At 40.5% G+C, this 21,531-nt stretch overlaps 1 protein-coding gene and 1 pseudogene across 3 annotated transcripts in view; both read left to right on the top strand.

Annotated features, from left to right (window-relative positions):
* The window catches only part of LANCL1 (LanC like 1), a 41,770-nt gene extending 21,932 nt beyond the window's left edge, over positions 1-19,838 (top strand). For all 3 annotated transcript variants that reach the window (XM_027589715.2, XM_027589717.2, XM_027589716.2), the window contains exons 5-10: positions 8,753-8,888; positions 9,434-9,580; positions 12,641-12,823; positions 15,017-15,193; positions 15,645-15,717; positions 16,350-19,838. In XM_027589715.2, the coding sequence (XP_027445516.1) occupies positions 8,753-8,888; positions 9,434-9,580; positions 12,641-12,823; positions 15,017-15,193; positions 15,645-15,717; positions 16,350-16,426 (793 nt within the window). In that variant the 3' untranslated portion in view covers positions 16,427-19,838. The remainder of the gene's footprint in view (positions 1-8,752; positions 8,889-9,433; positions 9,581-12,640; positions 12,824-15,016; positions 15,194-15,644; positions 15,718-16,349) is intronic.
* Positions 16,896-16,982, top strand: LOC113921057 (annotated as a pseudogene).
* Positions 19,839-21,531: the final 1,693 nt, after the last annotated feature.

Raw genomic sequence — 21,531 nt, 5'->3', positions numbered from 1 at the left:
GTGAATTATGAAGAATTACTAAACTTGTGTACTAATAAACTACAATTATTGTTTTACTAGAGTTTATTGAGCACGAAGAATTCTGTTCAGAATTCTGGCAGCCATGCAACTCTGCATGCAGTGCTGTTAGGCTCCCACTGAGTGTGTCCACATGCAGAGAGTTGCAATTCCAGCAAAGGCTTTTGGTTGTGTTTCGTTATTTAATAGCCTTTACTTTATAGAGCAATTTTCAGTTCACAGAAAAATTGAGAGGAGGGTACAGAGATTTCCCATATACATGCATAGCCTCCCCCATTATCAACATTCCCCACTGGAGTGAAAACACTTGTTACAATGGACAGGCACATATCACCCGAAGTCCATGGTTTATATTAGTTACATTAGTTGCATCTTGGTGTTGTGCACTCTGTGGGTTTGGACAAATGTATAGTGACATGTGTCCATCATTATATTGTCATACAGAGTAGTTTCCCTGCCCCGAAAATCCACTGTGCTCTGCCTGTTAATCCCTCTTCCCTGCTCCCTGACCCCTGGCTACTGTTGATCATTTTACAGTCTCCGTAGTTTTGCCTTTTCCAGAATGTCATAGTTGGAAATATTACAATATGTAGTCTTTTCAGATTGGCTTCTTTCACTGAGCGATACGTATTTAAGGCTCCTCTATGTCTTTTCATGGTATGTTAGCTCATTTCTTTTTAGCACTGAGTAAAATTCCGCTGTCTGGATGTACCATAGTTTATCCATTCACCTACTGAAGGACATCTTGGTTGCTTTCAAGTTTTGGCAGTTATGAATAAAGCTAATGTAAACATCCAGTTCTGCAGGGTTTCGTGCAGATGTAAGCGTACAGCTCCTTTGAGTAAATATCAAGGAGTACAATTGCTGGATCATATTGTAAGGGTATGTTTAGTTCTGTAAGAATTTCCAAACTATCTTCCAGAGTGGCTGTACCATTTTGTATTCCCACAAGCAATGAATGAAAGTTCCTCGTGCTCGTGCTCCACATCCTTGCCAGGGTTCTAGATTTTGGCCATTCTAGTAGATGTGTAGTGGTATCTCGTTTTAATTTGCATTTCCCTGATGACGTATGATGTGGAGCATCTTTTTATATACTCCCTTGCCATTAGTATTGCTTCTTTGGTGAAGTGTCTGTTAAGGTCTTTCACCCATTTTTTAATTGGGTCCAGCAACATTTTAATCAGTGATTATCTCCAGTTTGACCATGGTTTTTGATTCCCACTACTTTTTCTTATAAATTTCTATTAGAATGGCATTTTCATCACTGATTTTGTTTGTGGAGGATCTTTGGTGAATTTTACACTGTGCAGTGGTGTGTATTTCATTAACAGGCTTTTGGCCTAAAATTCTAGTAACTAGAGTTTTTTCTACCCCACAAAATTTTATTATGAAAAATTTCAAACATACAGAAATGTTGAAACAGTAGTGAATACCTATATATCTACCCACATAGATTCTACCATTAACATTTTTCTATACTTGCTTTATCACATATCTAATCCATCTATCCATTTCAGAATGAATTGCAGACATCAGTACCCTTCCTTCTAAATATTAAAGCATATATATTGTTTACTAGAGTTCAATATCTGTTTAGTTTTCTTCTTTTCATGTAAAGTTTATACACAATGTGCTGCCCAAGTTTTATGTATATTTGTTGAGTTTTGACAAATGCATTGCAACACAGAAACTACCTTTCTATTTCTTTGCAGCCAGTTTAAAGCCATTAGCCACACATTTGCTTTAGAGGCTCGGACGGAAGTCTCATTCAGTGAGTCACTCTTAAGTATCGCAAAAATAAGCCGTAGTGGTCCCAATGTTTTACATGTAATGCCAGCCTTTCTCAGTGTATGTGCAGCCAGATAGTAATAGTTTGCTGTGTGAAAAATAAAAACAAGATTTAGGTATTCAGACAGGGGACTACGTATTTAAGGCTCCTCCATGTCTTTTCATGGTATGTTAGCTCATTTCTTTTTAGCACTGAGTAAAATTCCGCTGTCTGGATGTACCATAGTTTATCCATTCACCTACTGAAGGACATCTTGGTTGCTTTCAAGTTTTGGCAGTTATGAATAAAGCTAATGTAAACATCCAGTTCTGCAGGGTTACTCAAAGGAGCTGTACGCTTACATCTGCACATCCACCTTTACTGGCTGCTCAGAGTCGTCAGGAGCTTTTGACACATGGGTGAAACTCTAGCGACTCTAGGGAGTAGAATTTGCCAAACTTGCCAAGTAGGTAACTCTTTTCCTCGTGACATTTTAGAGCCTACTGTTGTAAGAAACCATCTTTGGGGCACAGTACCATATATTAATATTGGTTTATTTATAAAACACTCTTAAAAGTAAACTAAAATTTTTTGATACCTTGATAATAAAGATGTTTTTGTTATTTATAGCTTTTTGAAAACTTTTACAATGTTTCAATAGTATTTTATTTATAGCCAGTAGATTTGTTAAGATTAAATATATAGAATGCCGATAGTGAAAATAGGCCATTTATGGCCACAGTTTTGATTTTTCAGATTTCTAGAGTTCATGGCAGAACAGGAAGAAAAAAGGAATTATGTGTAAATTGCTTTCACATCTCCTCCCTTTTAAGGGGAAAATCTGTAAGTTTTTGCAACTCAATTGAAATGATTTGATGTCATCAGATATTTAATAAACCTACTTGGTTGTTTTATTTTTTACTGAACCTTCTTTCTCATATCACATAGGCCTTTGGAGCTATCAGAGACCCACAAGTTCTCTACATGGCCTCTGTGTTGTGCTCATTTTTCAGCTTACCTTTCCTATGGTTTCTTAATATAATAGTCTTTCAGGGGCACCTGGGTGGCTCAGTCATTAAGCGTCTGCCTTTGGCTCAGGTCATGGTCCCAGGGTCCTGGGATCGAGCCCCGCATCGGGCTCCCTGCTCTTTGGAGAGTCTGCTTCTTGCTCTTCCTCTGCCTCTGCCCCTCTCCCCCTGCTTGTGTTCTCTCTCTCTCTGTCTCAAATAAATAAATAAAATCTTAAAAAATATATGTATATATAAAATAGTCTTTCAGAATCATAATTCTGAGTTTTAGAGATCAAAGAAGTCAGTGTTTCCCTAAGGTAGGGATTCTTAAATTTGGGGCCCTGAGAATCTTAGGGCTTCCAAAGGTATAAAATCCCCAAATTGTATTCAGCATGGAGAGAACATTTACACTTTTTTGGAGGAGTCTGCGACTCCCCAAAAAGGAGTGTGTGTGCGTGTGCCCATGTGTCTACTCATGATCAGAATGTCCTGCAGTTGGCTGGGGCAGGTGGCAAGGAAGAGAATCAGTAGCACCAATTTTTCCTACTGTTTGACTTGTACCGGGTTCGTTTTCACCATCCTGCCGCAGAGAGTTGGTGCCACTACTCAGAGAAAGCATTGCCTATTTACAATACCCCACTAAGTCACTAATCGCACAGATACAGTGCTGTGGGGCCGCTCTTCAGAACGACCAAGAGTTTTGGCTTTCTGATCAGGAAGTGTAGACTCTCTTTTGTAGTGTGATGAGTAAGAAAAGTACTTCTTTTTAAAAAGTTACAGGGGCCCCTGGGTGGCTCAGTTGGTTAAGCCGACTGCCTTTGGCTCAGATCATGATCCCAGGGTCCTGGGATCGAGCCCTGCATCGGGCTCCCTGCTCTGCAGGAAGCCTGGTTCTCCCTTACCCGCTCCCCCTGCTTGTGTTCCTTCTCTCGCTGTCTCTCTCTCTGTCAAATAAATAAATAAAATCTTTTTATAAATAAATAAATAAATAAATAAATAAATAAAAAGTTACAAACCTTTAGATGATACAAGGTAAAAACTCTCCCCAGTCAAACCCTGGGGACTTATTGCCAGGAGTGAAACAGAACTTTGCTGGTTTTCTAAGTCTCCATTCTTCCTTCAGTGACATTTCAGTGACCTGTCTCTTCTGAAGACTGGTTGCTATTAATATCAACGTAGCAAAACAAATGGGGCTGCAGTGATGTGCTTCTGGGTTTGAGAGTTTTTGAAAACACATAAAATAACCTTTATGATTTACAAATGCTATCATTTCTTCACTTTATCTTGAGACTATGGCATGTAAAACCTGCATTTAGAAGGCCTACCTTTAGTAATCATCAGACCCAGCTCAGGAGTTTTAATGACTTGAATTCAAATCCAGAAAAAAAAAGGAATACTTCCTTTTTTACCCTAAACTGTAAAGTATTACTTTAACAAGATGCTCTAAGCAATACTTCATTTTCAAGTATTTGAAAGGTATTTGCTATCTACTTTAAACTTCCCAAATGCAAATGAGTTTGGCTGCAAAATAATTGGAATGCTAATTATATATCGCCACCTAGGGATAATACAATCCATAAGGCTGGCAAATAAAGGAAATGTGGTTCAAACACATTTAGGTGAGAACATCTTTGGAGCTCATGCGATAATTATTCCAAGTAACTTCCATAGAGCCATTTGTTTAAAAACTTCACAGGAATTTTTTTTGAATAATTCAATTCCCTTTACAAAAGTAAAGCAAAGTGCTTTTTTATATGTAAATTCTATGCAATTTGATATTAAATTAGTAATAATCATTAAAACTTGATAATAAATTCTTAAATCAAAACTCTGAAATATTCCTTCTGTTTCCTACAACAGTTGAGTTTGTATCTAGTAAAAAGATTTTATTTTCTTAAAATCTCAACATTACTGAGCTGCCAGTTGTGGCATGAGAAAAAAATAGAATTTTTCTTAATAAATGTTTTTTAAGTTCTTTAAAAATATTCGGGTGTGTGTGTGTGTGTGTGTGTGTGTGTGTGTGTGTATTATGATTTTGAAGTAGCAAAATGGCCCATAATTCTGCCATCCAGACAGCCCTGTTGACATTGGGGAAAAATTCAAAGTATACAAGAAAATGAAAAGTAACCTTTGGCCACCATGTCCCTATTCCTAAGATAACCACTATTCCACTGTGAGTTTAGTGCTTATATTTATAGAAGCAAAACCATGCATGTTTAACCAATTTAATGAGATGCCTCCATTTGTTGAGGTATAATATAACTTTGTCAGTAACTGCAATCCGCCGTGCTTTTTCACACCCCTCTTTTCCTGATGGGGAGAGAATTGCCTTAAGGATACTTTTATAACTTTTTCTCAGTCTGTTTCAGAACTGTTAGCCCCTCTCAGTCACTAAAAGCATCTCATTCTGTTATTAAAACATGGTGTTTTCCTCCCCTCACCACAGGCTTATGGAAGTGGAGGCGAGGTTGGGAGAGGGGAATTGTCTGCTCTTTCCCAAGTACCCTCTCTTGGGAGCCAGGACACTCTTTGCTACACCTGTTGGTTATAGCTTGGTGGCAGCACTGGTTAGGTTTTTGTTTGCCTGTTTGTTTTGGGGTCTTTGTAGCTATTAGTGGCCTCCAGAGATTAGCAGTGGGAGCTATATACCCCGTCAGCTCTAACCTTACCACTAAGTATGTTAAAATGAAAGCACAAGCAGTGGACCAAATTCTGCCAGGTAAACCAAGTGTACAGACATTGATCAGGAAGAACATATACACACATACACACAAGTAGTTTCCTGTCCTGTTCTCGGGGCTCAGAGACACACATACACACAAGTAGTTTCCTGTCCTGTTCTCGGGGCTCAGAGACACACATACACACAAGTAGTTTCCTGTCCTGTTCTCGGGGCTCAGAGACACACATACACACAAGTAGTTTCCTGTCCTGTTCTCGTGGCTCAGAGACACACATACACACAAGTAGTTTCCTGTCCTGTTCTCGTGGCTCAGAGACACACATACACACAAGTAGTTTCCTGTCCTGTTCTCGGGGCTCAGAGACACACATACACACAAGTAGTTTCCTGTCCTGTTCTCGTGGCTCAGAGACACACATACACACAAGTAGTTTCCTGTCCTGTTCTCGTGGCTCAGAGACACACATACACACAAGTAGTTTCCTGTCCTGTTCTCGGGGCTCAGAGACTCACATACACACAAGTAGTTTCCTGTCCTGTTCTCGGGGCTCAGAGACACACATACACACAAGTAGTTTCCTGTCCTGTTCTCATGGCTCAGAGAAAACCACACTGTCCCCAGACAACCTTCCGAGGTCTTATCCATCAAACAGTAGTAGGGCCTGTACCCTCCCCCACACCTTCCACTTATCGTCGTCACTCGTTCCGCCAACAAAAAGCCACCTGCTAGCATTTTTTTACTATATTTACCAGCAAATCCTCTGGTGTAGATGTTGATAAAGTTATTTGAAGGGCCAGATGCCTCTGAATGGTGATTCCTGATAAGAACACCTCAAATATAACCAGTCACCTCAGGGGTGTGATTGTGGATACTTCACATGCTTATCGTAGGACTTATATTATATAGTGTTCATATGCTTATAATTCCTAATGCATACACTAAAGTTAGATGAGATACATGCACGGGCACTGGTTATACTTAACTACTTTGAAAGTAAATTACCACATAGATGACAAGAGAGTTTTACAACCAAATCATGGCTTTGTCATCAGGTAGTATGTTTAGTGTCCTAAGCTAGCTGATGACAAAACCATTATTTGGTAGGGCTGATGTCCTCTCATTACTGCTCTTTTCCTGAAATTCCCTGGCTCTTCCCTCATACTTTTCCAGCATGCTAAAGTCATTTTGTCAAGTCTCACCAAAAATTATATTGCTTTAAAACGTAACTTAAATGGTGTCACATTGGATATACAGGATAATTTAGAGATAATTGAGATGTGCTTTCAAAATTTCATGTAAAAAAATCCAAATAACAAAGACATTTTCCCTGTATATCATATTTGCTTTCCTACACGCTCCCCACCCCTCCCCAACAAGCACCCTCAAAAAGAAGAAAGTTTCATTCTCTGAGTTTATGGTTGTTTTCCTGAGCTCATTTTCCAGTGAACCTCACCTGCTTTCTGCTTTCCTGGGGCTTCCCATGTTGGTTCTCTGGAAAGAAATCTGGGGCTTTTGTTACCCTACTCTGCCAAGTATTCCCACCACTGTGCCTGTATCTGGGGCCCAATGATGGGGAGGCGAGAAAGAAGTGAAGCAGTGGGTTCACCCCACCCTCCTGGGACCACCACCTCTCCAGTCTGTGAGGAAGGGTCCCTCCCTCAGAGACTTGGCTTCTGTGAGCAACTCTTGCCTTCATTTCTGCTGCCACCATGAGATTGCTTGTGGCCTGGAGTGTGAGAAAACAGAAGACAAGGAAACATAAAGAAAACTGAGGGGCTGTACCCACTCTCTCTGATATTAGGAGTTCCCTTTCTCATTCTTTCTTGAAACAGAACTAAAGGGCTTCTTCCAGGACTCTCTCTTTCAGCCTTTGGTGCCCACTTCCAGGTTTGGGGCTGTTCTGAATTCAAGCCAGGGGAATACCATTGGTGAAAATATGGTAAACTCACCACTGGTTTGGTGGTGCTTCCAATCCTGGTCTTCCCCACTCTGCCTGCTACTGTTTACTGTTTAGAGTCCTCACATAGCTGCTTTGTGCATTCTCTCCAGGTCCTGGAGCTGCATTTACCAGGAGAGGCAGGGTGGAGTGTGCCTATACCACCTTCCCTGGAGCCAAAACCAAAAACAACTTTTTCTGAAAAGCTGAACTGAGTCTAATGATAGAGAGTTAATAAATTATCATATAGCCATTTGATGGAATACTATGCAGCCATGAGAAAGAATGAGACTACTCTGATACAGAATGTTTGTCAAGATGTATTGTCAAATAGCAAGCCACAGAACATTTGGGGAGATATATTTATAGATATGCATATTGATGCTTACATGTGCATAAAGAAATTCTAGGAATATCCAAGAATCTGGTAACCATGGTTATTTCTGAAAAGGAGGACTGGAAGGGGGAGACTGGGAAGACAGGGAGGCTGACTGATACCTCTGTGCCATTTGCATTACGGTAGATTATGGTAGATCAGGCTGCCGTACAGACGCTTCAGGTAGGCCTGAGGACATATTAAGAAGTAAACCCAAAGAAGGAGGTAACTGGGGTGCAGCAGGCTTTTCATTTTATGGAAATAGATGACCCTTTGAGTTGACTGCATCCTTTCTCCAGACTAAATGCTGTACTGGGCAGCAGTTCTTAGCTTCTCTGACCCCAGCAGCTAGTCTTAGGGCATAGCTCCAGGAGGAACTAGGGAGGCTCCAGGTAGCCTCAACCACACATGCCTTTTCTTTTATTCTTTGAATTTGTCAGTTCCACTGTGAACTGAAGAAAAATGTAGTTGAGGGTTAATTTACCCTTTGTAGTCTGGCTCAGCCCACTTAATGTATAATAATATAATTAATAATATAAATATATGAAAATATTTACCTTTTATATATAAATTAATTTTAATATATTTAAAATGTTTAACTATAATAGTGGGGCACCTGGGTGGCTCAGTCGGTTGGGCATCTGCCTTCGGCTCAGGTCATGATCTCAGGGTCCTGGGATCGAGCCCTGCATCGGTCTCCCTACAAAGTGGGGAGTCTGCTTCTCCCTCTCCCTCTACTGCTCCCCCCACTCCTGCTCTCTCTCACTATCACCCTCTCTCTCTCTCTCCAAAAAATCTTCAAAAAAATAAAATAACTATAATAGTAATTTAATGTATAATCCCTAAATATATATTTGTGTGTGTGTGTGTGTGTGTGTGTGTTTTAAGTGTACCATTTTTAAGTATCTACCACTACCCGATCCCTTCCAAGTTATCTTAGGCATGTATTTTTATTGCCAGGCTAATTCACCTAAACAAGATTGACCTCCATGCTCCAAATGAAATGCTCTATGGACGAATGGGCTACATCCATGCTCTTCTCTTTGTGAATAAGAACTTCGGAGTGGAAAAGATTGCTCAAAACCATATTCAGCAGGTACCACATTTGTGTGCTTTTTGGAGTCCTGTTAGGATCCCAGTTGTTAACTGCCTGAACTCTTGGTTTTGTTTCTCCAATTAGCATACCCCGGGTAGAAGGAAGGTGTGTGTTGGCCTCTAAAGGTCAGGTGGGGTCAGAGAGCTGACAGCATCACGCTGAGTGCATTGGAAACACTTAGAGAGCGACTGGGAGCTAGACGTCCAGCCTGCTCCGTTTGAGAGTGTCACGGCCTTTCGGAAGATGAGGGCCAGATTTCACCTCCCGGGTGCAGATGTCTCCTTTCGTGCCTGAAGAACTCATGCTTTCCTCTGTCACGTGAATTCGCATAAGCTCTAGTGAAGAGTTTAGAATTTCCATACCTCCCTCTTTTAGGCAGAATACAGTCACCCCTGCTTCCTGAGCGTGGAATTAAACTGTGCCCGTCCGTGGCCAGAAGACCCTGTCTGACTCACCGTGTTCTCCATACCTCTTAGCAAAAAGTTCCTTATGGGAAGATTCTTATTTTGATTCTCTCATTATTTTGATCGGTTTTCTCCCTGTAGATTTGTGAAACAGTCTTGACCTCTGGAGAGACCCTCGCCAGAAAGAGAAACTTCACAGCAAAGACTCCACTGATGTATGAATGGTACCAAGAATATTATGTGGGGGCTGCTCATGGCCTGGCAGGAATTTATTACTACCTGATGCAGGTAAGAGGTGAAGGTGGTGGAACCGAGAAATGCGCTTGCTGACTGCCCAGGCCAGGGCGAGAAGACCGAGGCTCCCCCTCTGGCTTTTCATTCTGTCGACCAACTGCCTCACTCTCCTTGCCATTTCCTGGCCTCGACAAACAAGGACAATGTTTGCCAGAGTGCATTTTACAGTGTATAAACATAGAAGGCGCTGTGCCGTGGGATGCTGTCTGATTTGTAGGTGACCCGTACTTGCCTGCTTCGTGCCGCTTTGCAGACTGAAGTGTTTTGACCTATACTTCTATATGAAGTGCTTTCTGCTCTGCTCTGCTCTTTCAGCAAATGCCTTGAATTAATATTTTTGCATAGTATTAGACACCACCCACTGAAATAAATTCCAGAAGTAAGAACAAAATCAATAGAAAACAAATGAGCATATGTTGCCTACGGCTCACTTGGAGAGCAAAGCCACAGAACCTTTTCAATGGATTTTGTGTAACTTACCTGAAAAAATAGCTGAATGCGCTATGCCCAGCCGTTCTTTGGATCTAATACTATTGGGAGACATCAGCCAAAGTCAAATAGACTAAGGAGAAGTAGGATTTACTGCAGCAAGCATAACCTGGAAGGGGAGGTCAGAAGAGGACTTCTCATGAGAGCGTCATTTCTGGGGGCTTATTTAGCTCTCTTTAAAGAGAAATTGGCACTTGTGAATAAGAATTCATAGCAAAAGAAAATTGATTTTTAATGACAGCAGAGGTGCCCCCCTCACCTTCCCAAAGTACAACGCAGCATAAAGAAAAGTGTTTCATTAATATGTTCAACATGAGTGCTCAGATATACATACATTAGCTGGTTGAGTAGCTGGCTGCAATAATGCAAAATCAATGTCAGACCTTCCGTCTCCCTATAACTAAACAATGACAACGAAGCTGAAAAACTCAAGGTTATTATTGCTTGTGAATGCAAAGTCACACTTTGAGTGTTATAGTGGCAGTAAGAGACCAACTTTTGTATTTGTTCTGCCCTTCTCAATTAGGAGTTTTATAATGAGGGATTTTGACGGTTCAGACTTAGACTCCTTTATTTTTCTGGCATCAACCTCCATGGCTCTGTATTTCCAGAAGTAAATATATATCCTTAAGTTTTCAAGAAGGAGAATTCATGTATTGTACAGTTTTGGGGTGAGTTAGAGTCATCTTACTTCCAGCTGCCTCCTTTTGGTGGCAGTGAGAAATCTGGAAACCTACGTTCGGAGTTTTCCATTGGCAGATTATTGTCTATTTGAAACGATTTAACTTTTATTTATTTACTTAAGATTTTATTTATTTATTTGACAGAGAGAGACACAGCGAGAGAGGGAACACAAGCAGGGGGAGTAGGAGAGGGAGAAGCAGGCTTCCTGTGGAGCAGGGAGCCTGATATGGGGCTCGATCCCAGGACCCTGGGATCATGACCTGAGCTGAAGGCAGACACTTAACGATTGAGCCACCCAGGTGCCCCGAAATGATTTAACTTTTAATACTGAAAGTCTATTCCAGTAGGTACTTATGTATCATAAACATAAATAAAAATATTAAACATAAAACATAATATTATGTTTTATCATAATATCATAAACATAAAACAAAATATTATTTGTAGCCCATTTTGGATAATTCCTGCAAATTTGAGGAAAATCCACTCCTTCTACTCTAGCATTTTAAACTGAGCTGGAACAATATTCTCTGGGTAGAGTGAAATCTATATATGCCCTCAAGAACTTAGTGCACATTCAGTACCTGTGCATCACAACACGGGCTATCTCCTTACCCACATGCCCAGCCTCCACCTGACAACAACAACACTTTGAATTTGTTATTTGAAGAAGTCGGTAGTGCATTGAATTAAGAACAGGACCAAAAGGAGAAACTAAACCATTATATCAAAAATGGAGGCTCAGGGTGCCTGGGTGGCTCAGTTGGTTGAGTGTCCAGACTCTTGCTTTCGACTCAGATCATGATCTCATGTTGGGCTCTGTGCTCAGCGGGGAGTCTGCTTGAGATTCTCTCTCCCTCTCCCTCTACCCCTCCCCCAGTACTTGCTCTCGTTATCTCTCTCTCTCTAAAATAAATAAATAAATCTTTAAAAAAAGAAGGCCAAATTCTTTAAAAAAAAAAAAGTTGCTCAAATGCCCTCTGTTAGTGCATCCTATAAATCTGTACATCATTGTATCAAAATAATACTGCATAAATGTCAGTCCCAAATCCTCTGCAGAAGGCTTAATCTAGAGTCACACAGCAGTTTGGGATCTAGATTCCAGGTCTCCTGACTTGTTAGCTTCCTCTTTTTTTGGAAACATCTACCACTTCTCTAAATGTAAAAATGAAAGTTGCACTCACATTGTCTAATGCATCTCTTTGTGGCCTTTAAAGTATGAATAAGGTATTGGGCCATCTGGGTGGCTCAGTTGGTTAAGCGTCCAACTCTTGATCTTAGCTCCGTTCTTGATCGTGAGGTCAAGTCCTGCATTGGGCTCCATGCTGGGTGTGGAGCCTCCTGACAATAAAAATTAAATAAAGTATGCCTAAGGTATTAAAACCTTAAGAAACATCTCTTGTGTTCATGCCTTGACTTAGGAAAATTATTTATACGTATGTATACAATGATAAATATTGAAAAAAAGTATGTACATAAAGTCCCAAGAGTTAAGAGATAGCCTGATTTTAGTATGTTCGAGTAGGTTAAAAAAAATTGGGATGGAATCCAAACCGCCAGTGACTTCTAGTTCCTTTTGGTCATGTTTCATTTCTGGCTTAAAACTAATCCCCGGGGCACCTGGGTGGCTTAGTTGGTTAAGCATCTGATTCTTGATTTTAGCTCAGGTCATGATCTCAGGGTCATGTCATGAATCAAGCCCTGCGTCAGGCTCCACGCTGGGTTGGAGTCTGCTTAGGATTAATTCTCTCTCTCCCTCTGTCTCTCCCACCCCCTCTATCTCTGTCTCCTTCCCTTTAAAACACACACAAAACTTATCCCCAATGCTTAGGAAGATCTGTTTGCTTTAGCAGAACTAATAATTCCCTTTCTCATTTTTAGCCCAGCCTTCAAGTGAACCATGTGAAGTTACAAAGTTTGGTCAAGCCCAGTGTAGATTATGTCTGCCAGCTGAAATTTCCTTCTGGCAATTATCCTCCATGTGTGGATGATAATCGAGATCTTCTAGTCCATTGGTGTCACGGTGCACCTGGAGTGATCTACATGCTCATCCAGGCCTATAAGGTACTGTGAATTTTCTCATTTTCAAAATAATTTGGAAAATGTAACCTAAAACTCCATAACTTACAATTGTTTTTATGCATAATCTTTGAAGAAGCAGTAGAGAAATTACTATTGGATGTACAATCACTTTGCTACATGGATTATAATTCATTCTCACAGTATCCATCTATATCAGAGCAGAGACTATTTCATCGGTCAGGAGACTGTTTCACTGACAGGTAGAATAGCCAAGATTATAGCCTCAGTGGCAGAGCCAAGAGAAGTATCCCAGAAATTCAGTTAAAAATAGAATCTTTCTTGGACACGTGGGTGTTAAGTTGGTTAAGGGTCTGACTTGATTTCGGCTCAGGTCATGATCTCAGGGTTGTGAGATGGAGCCTGCTTAAGATTCTACACCCCCCCCCAAAAAAAAGAAAAAAGAAAAAAAAAAAAACACTGTATAGGGGCACCTGGGTGGTACAGTTGGTTACGTGTCCAGCTCTTGGTTTCAGCTCAGGTCATGATCTCAGATGATTTAAGAGCCCCACACCGGACTCCACACTCGGTGCAGAGTCTGCTTAAGTTTCTCTCTTCCTCTCCTTCTACTCCTCCCCACCACACTTCCTCTCTCACTCTTTTTCTCTCTCTCAAATAAATAAATACATCTTAAAAAAAAGAAATAGAATCTTTCTTGTGCATTGCTGGTAGGATTGTAAAATGGTGTGGCTGCCATAGAAGAGAGTTTGGTAGTTCCTGAAAAAATTAAACATAGAATTAATATATCACTCAGTAATTCAACTCCTAGGTATATACACCCAAAAGATTAAACACAAGGATTCATATAGATTCTTGTACACAAATGTTCCACAACAGCATTATTCACAATAGCCAAAAGGTGGAAACAGTTCAAGTGTCCGTCCTCAGATGAATGGATGGATAGACATACACCCAAAATGCTGTGTGTATGTATACATATATACAATGGAATATTATTGAGCCATATGAAAGAATGAACTTCTGATCCATACTGCAACATGCATGAACCTTGGAAATATTATGCTAAGTGAAATAAGCCAGATGCTAAAGGACAAATCACGTATGATTCCATTTGTATGGTGTGATGGTTAGTATGAGGTATGTAGAGTAGGCAAATTCATACAGAAAGAAAGTAGAATAGAAGTACCAGGGAGTAGTGCTGGGGTGGGAGTGCATTATCACTTAATGGGTACAGACCTTGTTTGGGGTGATGAAAATGATTTGGAAATAGTGGTAATGATTATACAACTTTGTGAAGGTAACGAATGCCACTGAATTATACACTTCAAATGATTAAAATTGTAATTTTTATATTTTCTTTATTTTACTCTAATAAAAGAAATGCGGATACCATTTCTAAAAAGCATGCTATGGCAGAGCCATAGAGAAGAAAGGGGTTTTATTTGAAAGAGAAAAAAAATAGAAGTAAACCAAGATATCTGTGTCCATTGGTGCCAAATCTACAAATTATAAATCTATGGACTATATGTAAATAAGCATTGGCATCTCATATTCTAAATAAGCTTTTAGTATGTCAAATTTTACTTGCAGAAAGTTGGATATAATGGAAAAACTTTTAAACTGCCTTATACTACTTTTAAGAACACTTAGTTTGCAGTGAAATATTAGAAATGTCTACTCAGAATATTTCTTGAGTCTTTGATCAATATATAGAAGATTTTAGGGGTGTATCTCTATTTTTCTGACAAAGTATAGTGTTCTATAATCAAATCCATTTTTGTAATCAATTTTCTAAACAGTTTCTTCTCCAGTATGTGAAGAAATGTCCTAATAGTGAAGGGCATTATTGTTAACCAAAGAAGATAGCGTGTGGTCCTTGGGAAAGTGACTACTGCCAACAGCAAGTCACAAGTAAAATAATGCTGCTTCTCCAGTAACACCTGCGTCCGTAAGCAGAGTGCACATAAAATGTAGATGGCACACAGGCAAGGTCGTGGGCAGTTATTTAAAAGCAAAAAAAGCAAAGCTAGTAAACTTCTGTAATTCGTCCCCATCGACACGACCCTTCTCCCTGGCTCTAAATCCCTGACCCTTTCTTGCCAAGCCACCTCCATCTCACCTCCCTTCTGCCCTCTCCCCTCCTTTCCCATCAGGAAGGAATGTCAGTAGAAGTTTCTTTTACATCTCTTGTAATAAGACTTGCCCTTGGCTCTGCAGGTGTTCCGAGAGGAACAGTACCTCAGCGACGCCTACCAGTGTGCCGATGTGATCTGGCAGTATGGACTGCTGAGGAAGGGGTACGGGTTGTGCCACGGCACTGCGGGGAATGCCTATGCCTTCCTCACGCTCTATAACCTCACGCAGGACAAGAAGTACCTGTACAGGGCCTGTAAGGTAGGCATCACAGCTGTCGGAAGGAAAACACCTTCCCCCTGGGAGACTGGAGAAAGGGCTCTAGTTCAATCTGATTTGATTCATTTATCTTTTGAACCATGAGTGTGTGGAACAAATCCAGTTACGTAAGAAAAGCCTTCAAAAACCATTCAATTAAATTTACCTTCTTGTATAAGGACATAGTTCTACTCAACAGCATTTATGGGCGGGACAAAAGAAAGAAATTCTGCTTTGATAACCGGGGAGACAGTGGCTCAGACAGCTCATAAACTTCCTCCCTCCCGTGCTTCATCCTCTCTTTCAGACCATCTGTTTCTCTATATCAACCCCTTTTTTCTGCCTTGAAGATAGTTTTTGACTTTTCAGAGTAATTCTTAGGGATAATTTCTATCCACTTTTGAGGGTCTCTGGAAGAAGTCGCTACAGTAATTTACCTTGGTCTCACTTTCAGTTTGCTGAGTGGTGCTTAGATTACGGAGAACACGGTTGCAGAACGCCGGACACCCCCTTCTCCCTCTTCGAAGGTATTTTCCACATGTTTACTATTTACTCCACATGTTGCCTTGTAACGTCAGCATCTACTTCTCTGCTTGGTAATCAGTGTATTTGAATTTGAGCTTTATCAAGAAATTAATTTTATAGTCATTTCTTGAACTACTTCTCCTTACTTCCTACTATGAAAACTCAGTATTAAAAATCAGGTAGTACATGGACTCTCTCAGACCTAATCGTAGGAGTCCTACTGGTGACCACTACCTATGGAGCCAAGCACACGCTTGGCATTTTGCAGATGCCATCATAAATCGTCTCAGCGAAAACATACACGCGTCATGATCCCCATCTCACAAATGAGGACCTCAGGTAAGTGGCCCGTGGTGCCATGTGAAGGAGCTGACATGTGATAAATGGCAGGGCTGTGCCTTGAACTTCTCAGGTTCAACCCTCCTTCCTGTCTTCCGCCCAGATGAAGAGACTGAGCACCTCACTAGTGATCTCCTCTAGTGTGGACCGGCAACATGGATAAATACGGGCAGACGCCCCTTGCATGGAAGCCCTTGCCATTTGTATCATGATGTTGTTGATGCTACAGAACGAAGCCACTGTATAAAACGGAGTCATTTGGCGTAATAACTTCTGCCTCTTTTTCTTCCTTCAGGAATGGCTGGCACAATCTATTTCCTGGCTGACCTCCTAGTGCCCACAAAAGCCAAGTTCCCTGCGTTTGAACTATAAAAGGAAAGCCTACCCCCTGCAATGTGCTGCATGACCCTTTCTGTATATCAGACCTGGACTAAGTGCTTTCATTGCTTTTCAAGGAAACGTAGAGTCAAACTGTGTACTCCATTGAGTTGAGTTGTTGTTGTTTTTCAGAACTTGTCTTTGGTTCCTTTTGTTTATCATTTACTTTTATTTAAAAGTATCCAAGGAAATCTTTTAACTTTAACCTCAATTTCTTCCTAAAGGTAGGATGAGTGATATGTACAGTGTTTTGAGGGCATAGGTATATATATTTTTCAGAACTTGGAGGAAATCTCTTACTTAAGCTTATGAATATATAACTATCTGTTGCTGTTCTAAAAATGTTGAAAGGGACTAAAAGTAGATAAATACATGGTTATTGGTGGATATTGCCCTCCACCTTTATAGTATTTTTCCTCCAATAGGGCAGACAGTTTTATGACTGTTTTTCTTTAGGTGGTTGAGCTTTGCGCAGTGGCAGTATCGTAGCCAATGAGGTTTATCCGAGGCGCGATTATTGCTAATTGAAAATCTTTAGGTGGTTGATTGTGAAGGGGGACAAAAATATTAACCATATGCTTCTGAGACAAAAGTTGCACAAGTTGCAGCCTTGGTTTAAGGACCGAAATACCGCTTTTCAAATTCACAGTGCTGGTTTAACTAGAGATAAAGATACTTTCAGGTTTGCTTCCTCTTAGTAGTAAAGCATCCGGGCTCTATAAGCCAGCATTTTTATCAGAAAGTTCTAAAATGCAATGGTGGTTTTGAAAATTCTGATGTGAAGGTCAGTTTCAAGATAAGCTAACAAATATTGTTTCTTCTAAAATAAGCGAGTGCATTTTTGAACGATTTATTTAAATTTGTTTGTTCTTTGGAATTAGTATAAGATCAGGAGACGAGTTTTCTGTATATGAATGTGTTGTGACTTCGGATTTGAGTCCATCCTGTCCACCGACCTTCTGAACTTTGACTTGTGTTTTACTTCCTTGGCAGTGACTGTACTTTAGTGCTCATTCTTTGGTACAAGCCATAAGATATTTTCCTTCCTTTCAATCCATCCGGATGTTTGTGTTTTTACTAAATAGTACAGTACTCTACATCTCTTTAAAAGGGGGGAGGAGGGCTATGTAGCCAATAACTTGAACAAAAACACTAAGCTTTCCACAGAAATGCTATTTATTTAGGAGGTATTAGCCAGTGAAAATGTTTAGAACAAATAGATCCTATCTCTTTGCATATCCTAGGCTTAACTTAAATTCCTCAATTTCTGAGCCCTCGGGATCAGGATCCTATATTTATATGGTAGATGAAGGATCCCTGGTGCTTCACATTCTGTATAAATGTTCCGACTCATCAGCTTCCCCTCCCCGTCCTTCCTTCACTGCCTTTCCCAGGCTGGTTTCATCCTTTCTGTATGTTTCGACTGATTTTAGAACATTTTGCAGCTTTACAAAACAGGGTCTAAGAATTTTAAGTGTGCCTATTTCATGGCTTTCTCAGTCACAAAAGCATGCTATTTTTATTTTAACTTTGAACCAAATCCCACTGGGTATATGTTGGTTCCTGTGGATAGTAGTCCCCTATTATTTCACATTCGGCACCAAAACAGCTTATGTTATTGGAAATTATCAGACCCTTGAAAGGCTACCGACAGAAGGATCTAAAAAAACAGCCCACTGCTCAGTTCCTAGGATTGGCTTATTCCTCTGTGACTCGTGCCAGTTGGGCAAACCTTGTGCCTCTCAGATGTCTAAGTGCTGCGGGTGAGCTGTGCCTTTCTCCCAGGCCGTTCCCATGAGCTGCGGTGGCATTTATAGTAAAGCTAATTTGCCTGGGGCTGGGTGTCCAACTTGAAAGAATAAAACCCACTTAGTTTAGTTAAATGTCTTACTAGACTGTGCCTGCACTTTTAGCTACTATAATTACTAACCAAGGGAAAGAGAGCAAAACACACTTTCTCTTAGCCAGAGGAAACTTAATCGTGGTACATCTCCAAACATCTTGATTAATTTAACCCCAGGAAGACTTCAAGGCAGGGAGAAGAACATTTTGAATAGGATTCTTGTTAATATTTAGATTGCAATTAGGGGCGCCTGGGTGGCTCAGTCGTTAAGCATTTGCCTTTGGCCCAGGTCATGATCCCAGGGTCCTGGAATCGAGCCCCGCACTGGGCTCCCTGCTCAGCGGGGAGCCTGCTTCTCCCTCTGCCTCTGCCTCACGCTCTGCCTACTTGTGCTCTCTTTCTATCTCTCTGTCAGGTAAATAAATAGGATATTTTTTTAAAAATATATTTAGATTGCAATTTAACTACTGCCATCCATCCATTAACAAATTTATCAATACAAACACAATTCAGGTCTCATTTTTTTCTTTAGCTTTTTAGGACTTACGAAACTGGCAGGATTTTCTGTTCCTGCCATTGTTGGTTTTCTTTATGGTTAAGAGGTAAGAAAATTTGATAGGATTTTAAAATCAAGCAAAAGCTATAAAAGTAAGACCAATGCCCTAATACCATTGTGGAAACGGAGAAGCTTTTATACCAGCTTTCTTAGTTTTAAAAGGAAGAGGCATCATTGCAGTTCTATTTCTGTTACATCCTTTCCCTCAGATATTTTCATCTTTTTTTTTTATTATAAAAAACAAAACTTCGCAAAAGTTGCTTCCCAAAAAACTCCACAGTATCTCTTCTCTCCCCATGCCGAGACTTGGGAGTAGAATCTTAAAAGCTTCCTGAGAAGCGTTCATCTAGCCTGTCATGTGTTTCTGTCCCCATAGTGAGGAGACATTACAGAAGCTAACTCTTCGCCATGGAAAACATGGGAACGTTATTACAGCCACTTCCGTCTAGCCCACTGGGCTTTGGTCTTTCATCCTTAGAGTCACTGGTCTCCTTTTCATCTTTGATGTCAGTTCTGATTATTTGGCATCAAAGCCTTCGTGGTAGGAAGAGTTTGAGGTAAGTGGATCCAAGACCACTTTGCTTCTCATTTCCACTTCCCTACATAACTGAATTGAGAGACATACTCTGCTCCTACGTCCCTGGGTTCATTTGTGTCTGATCTTCCAGTGCTCTGCATTCTGCTGGCTGATCTAAAATACAGAATGTGAAGAGTGAACATTTACTCATCTACTTCTTTGGCTGCTGGAACTCATCTGCAGTCCTTTATTACTCATACTGATTTCTGATTCCACTTCTGCTTTCCCTAAATAGGTCGGAGCATCCTATTTGCCTATTGCTGAGTTGTAGAACTTTCTCTCCTGGAGGTGTAAAACAGAGTGTTTGGGATATTCAGGGATATTCGCCCCAACATTATATTGCCATTTACTGGGAAGGGTTGGGTTCATAAGTATTTCTGTGTTCTGTAAAGGATTTCACTTAATGGTTCTCAATAAAATTTTATTAGGACTCTATGTGTCAGGTGCTTTCTGTTTGCTTTGGTTTAAACTTAAGAAATATTTTCCTGGGGCGCCTGGGTGGCTCAGTTGCTTAAGCAACTGCCTTCGGCTCAGGTCATGATCCTGGAGTCCCGGGATCGAGTCCCACATCAGGCTTCCTGCTCGGCGGGGAGTCTGCTTCTCCCTCTGACCCTCTTCCCTCTCGTGCTTTCTATCTCTCATTCTCTCTCTCTCTCAAATAAATAAATAAAATCTTTAAAAAATATATATTTTCCTTATATGGTAAAGGGAGGCTTTTTCTCTATACACTCATTCCCTAGGGTTTGTTCCTGACTTTTTCTTCATTGTCTTTGTCAAACAAGATCTGCGGTACTTTCTGAAAATGGATTTAGAGGGAAATATTTTTAAATCTGATTATGATGGAATTAGGAGGAGTCTAGTAGGATCCAAACAAGTGAGTTAACCATCTCATACATATGAGAATCCACCCTGTGGTTAATGACTAAAGACCTAGCTCTAGAAATTGATTTCCCTGCTGACCACTTCTGAAAGGAACTTTGAATAGAGGACAAGATTAAATGAGGCATAATTATAAAATGTATATTCAGAGGTTGGACAGGAGTTCTGCTGAATCACCTGGCAGGACTTATGCCCATGCCACAAGCTGTGTGGTGTCACTTAGCACAACAGAGATTTGCCAAATTATAAAATACTTGTTTTCATCGCTGAATTAGATTTTGTCCTCTGGTACATATGATTAAAATGCCCTTCATACCCCTAGTCTAGTGTTTGAATGACTCATGATAGTAAGGATAAATGCACAGTTGGGTTTATTTCATTCCTTTGAACGAATGAATGTATAGATGGTGATAATCACATCTTTAGATGCGGGCAATGAGGCATGGAGAGGACAGTGCCTCACCGAGGCCTCCCAGAGACTCCAAAGTGATGCCTGGAGCATTCGCACTAACTCGCCACAAGATTACCTTGCAGTGCAGAAGGCCAGCCAGCGCCGTTCTCCGCTCTACGCTCCCTGGCTCATCCTCCGAATGGAAGGAAAACAATGACAAGCACATTAAATTGCACCACAGTTGTGAGCTCATGAACAAACAAAACTTGAAGAACTAATTTGTCCCCTGCGACTTTCCCACAGTAGTTTGATTTATTTTTTCCTAACTCTGAATTAGAAAAGAACTTGGCCTCCCTCCTCCTTATACTCTCTGACTAGAATAAGAATTTTTTTTGTGTCATTTATTTTTCCCTCGATCATTCCCACTGTGGACTCTGTGTCATTAAAAGTTTCATGTATTCTCTGTAAGCATCACTGAAACAGAAAAACCTACAAGTCAGTCCCCTGATAATTTGCTCTCTTATTCTGTTTCCCATCCACACTCGCCCTTTTCCTTCTAAAGCTGAGGGTCAATTAACAAAGCAAGAGAACATTGGCTTTTTTACAATGGAGAACATATTGGCTTCATTGGTCCCATTATGTAAACTATCGAAACACAATTTTCCAGAAGCCCTGTGCTTGTGCATCCTCGGGGACTTATTTGACAATTTTGTGAGTAATGGGAGAAAGCAGCAAACACAATAAACCAAGAGGTAAAATAATGAGAATAGAGAAATGGATCTTAGCAGGACCACTGCTCATAATCGCCCAGTTTAATTTCACATTTCGACATTACGTTAACTTCTCAGGCACA

This window comes from Zalophus californianus, chromosome 3, assembly GCF_009762305.2.
Source record: "Zalophus californianus isolate mZalCal1 chromosome 3, mZalCal1.pri.v2, whole genome shotgun sequence".
In the NCBI taxonomy this organism is placed as follows: Eukaryota; Metazoa; Chordata; class Mammalia; order Carnivora; family Otariidae; genus Zalophus; species Zalophus californianus.
The sequence above is the reverse complement of the archived record's forward strand: the minus strand, read 5'-3'. Positions and strand labels throughout refer to the sequence as shown.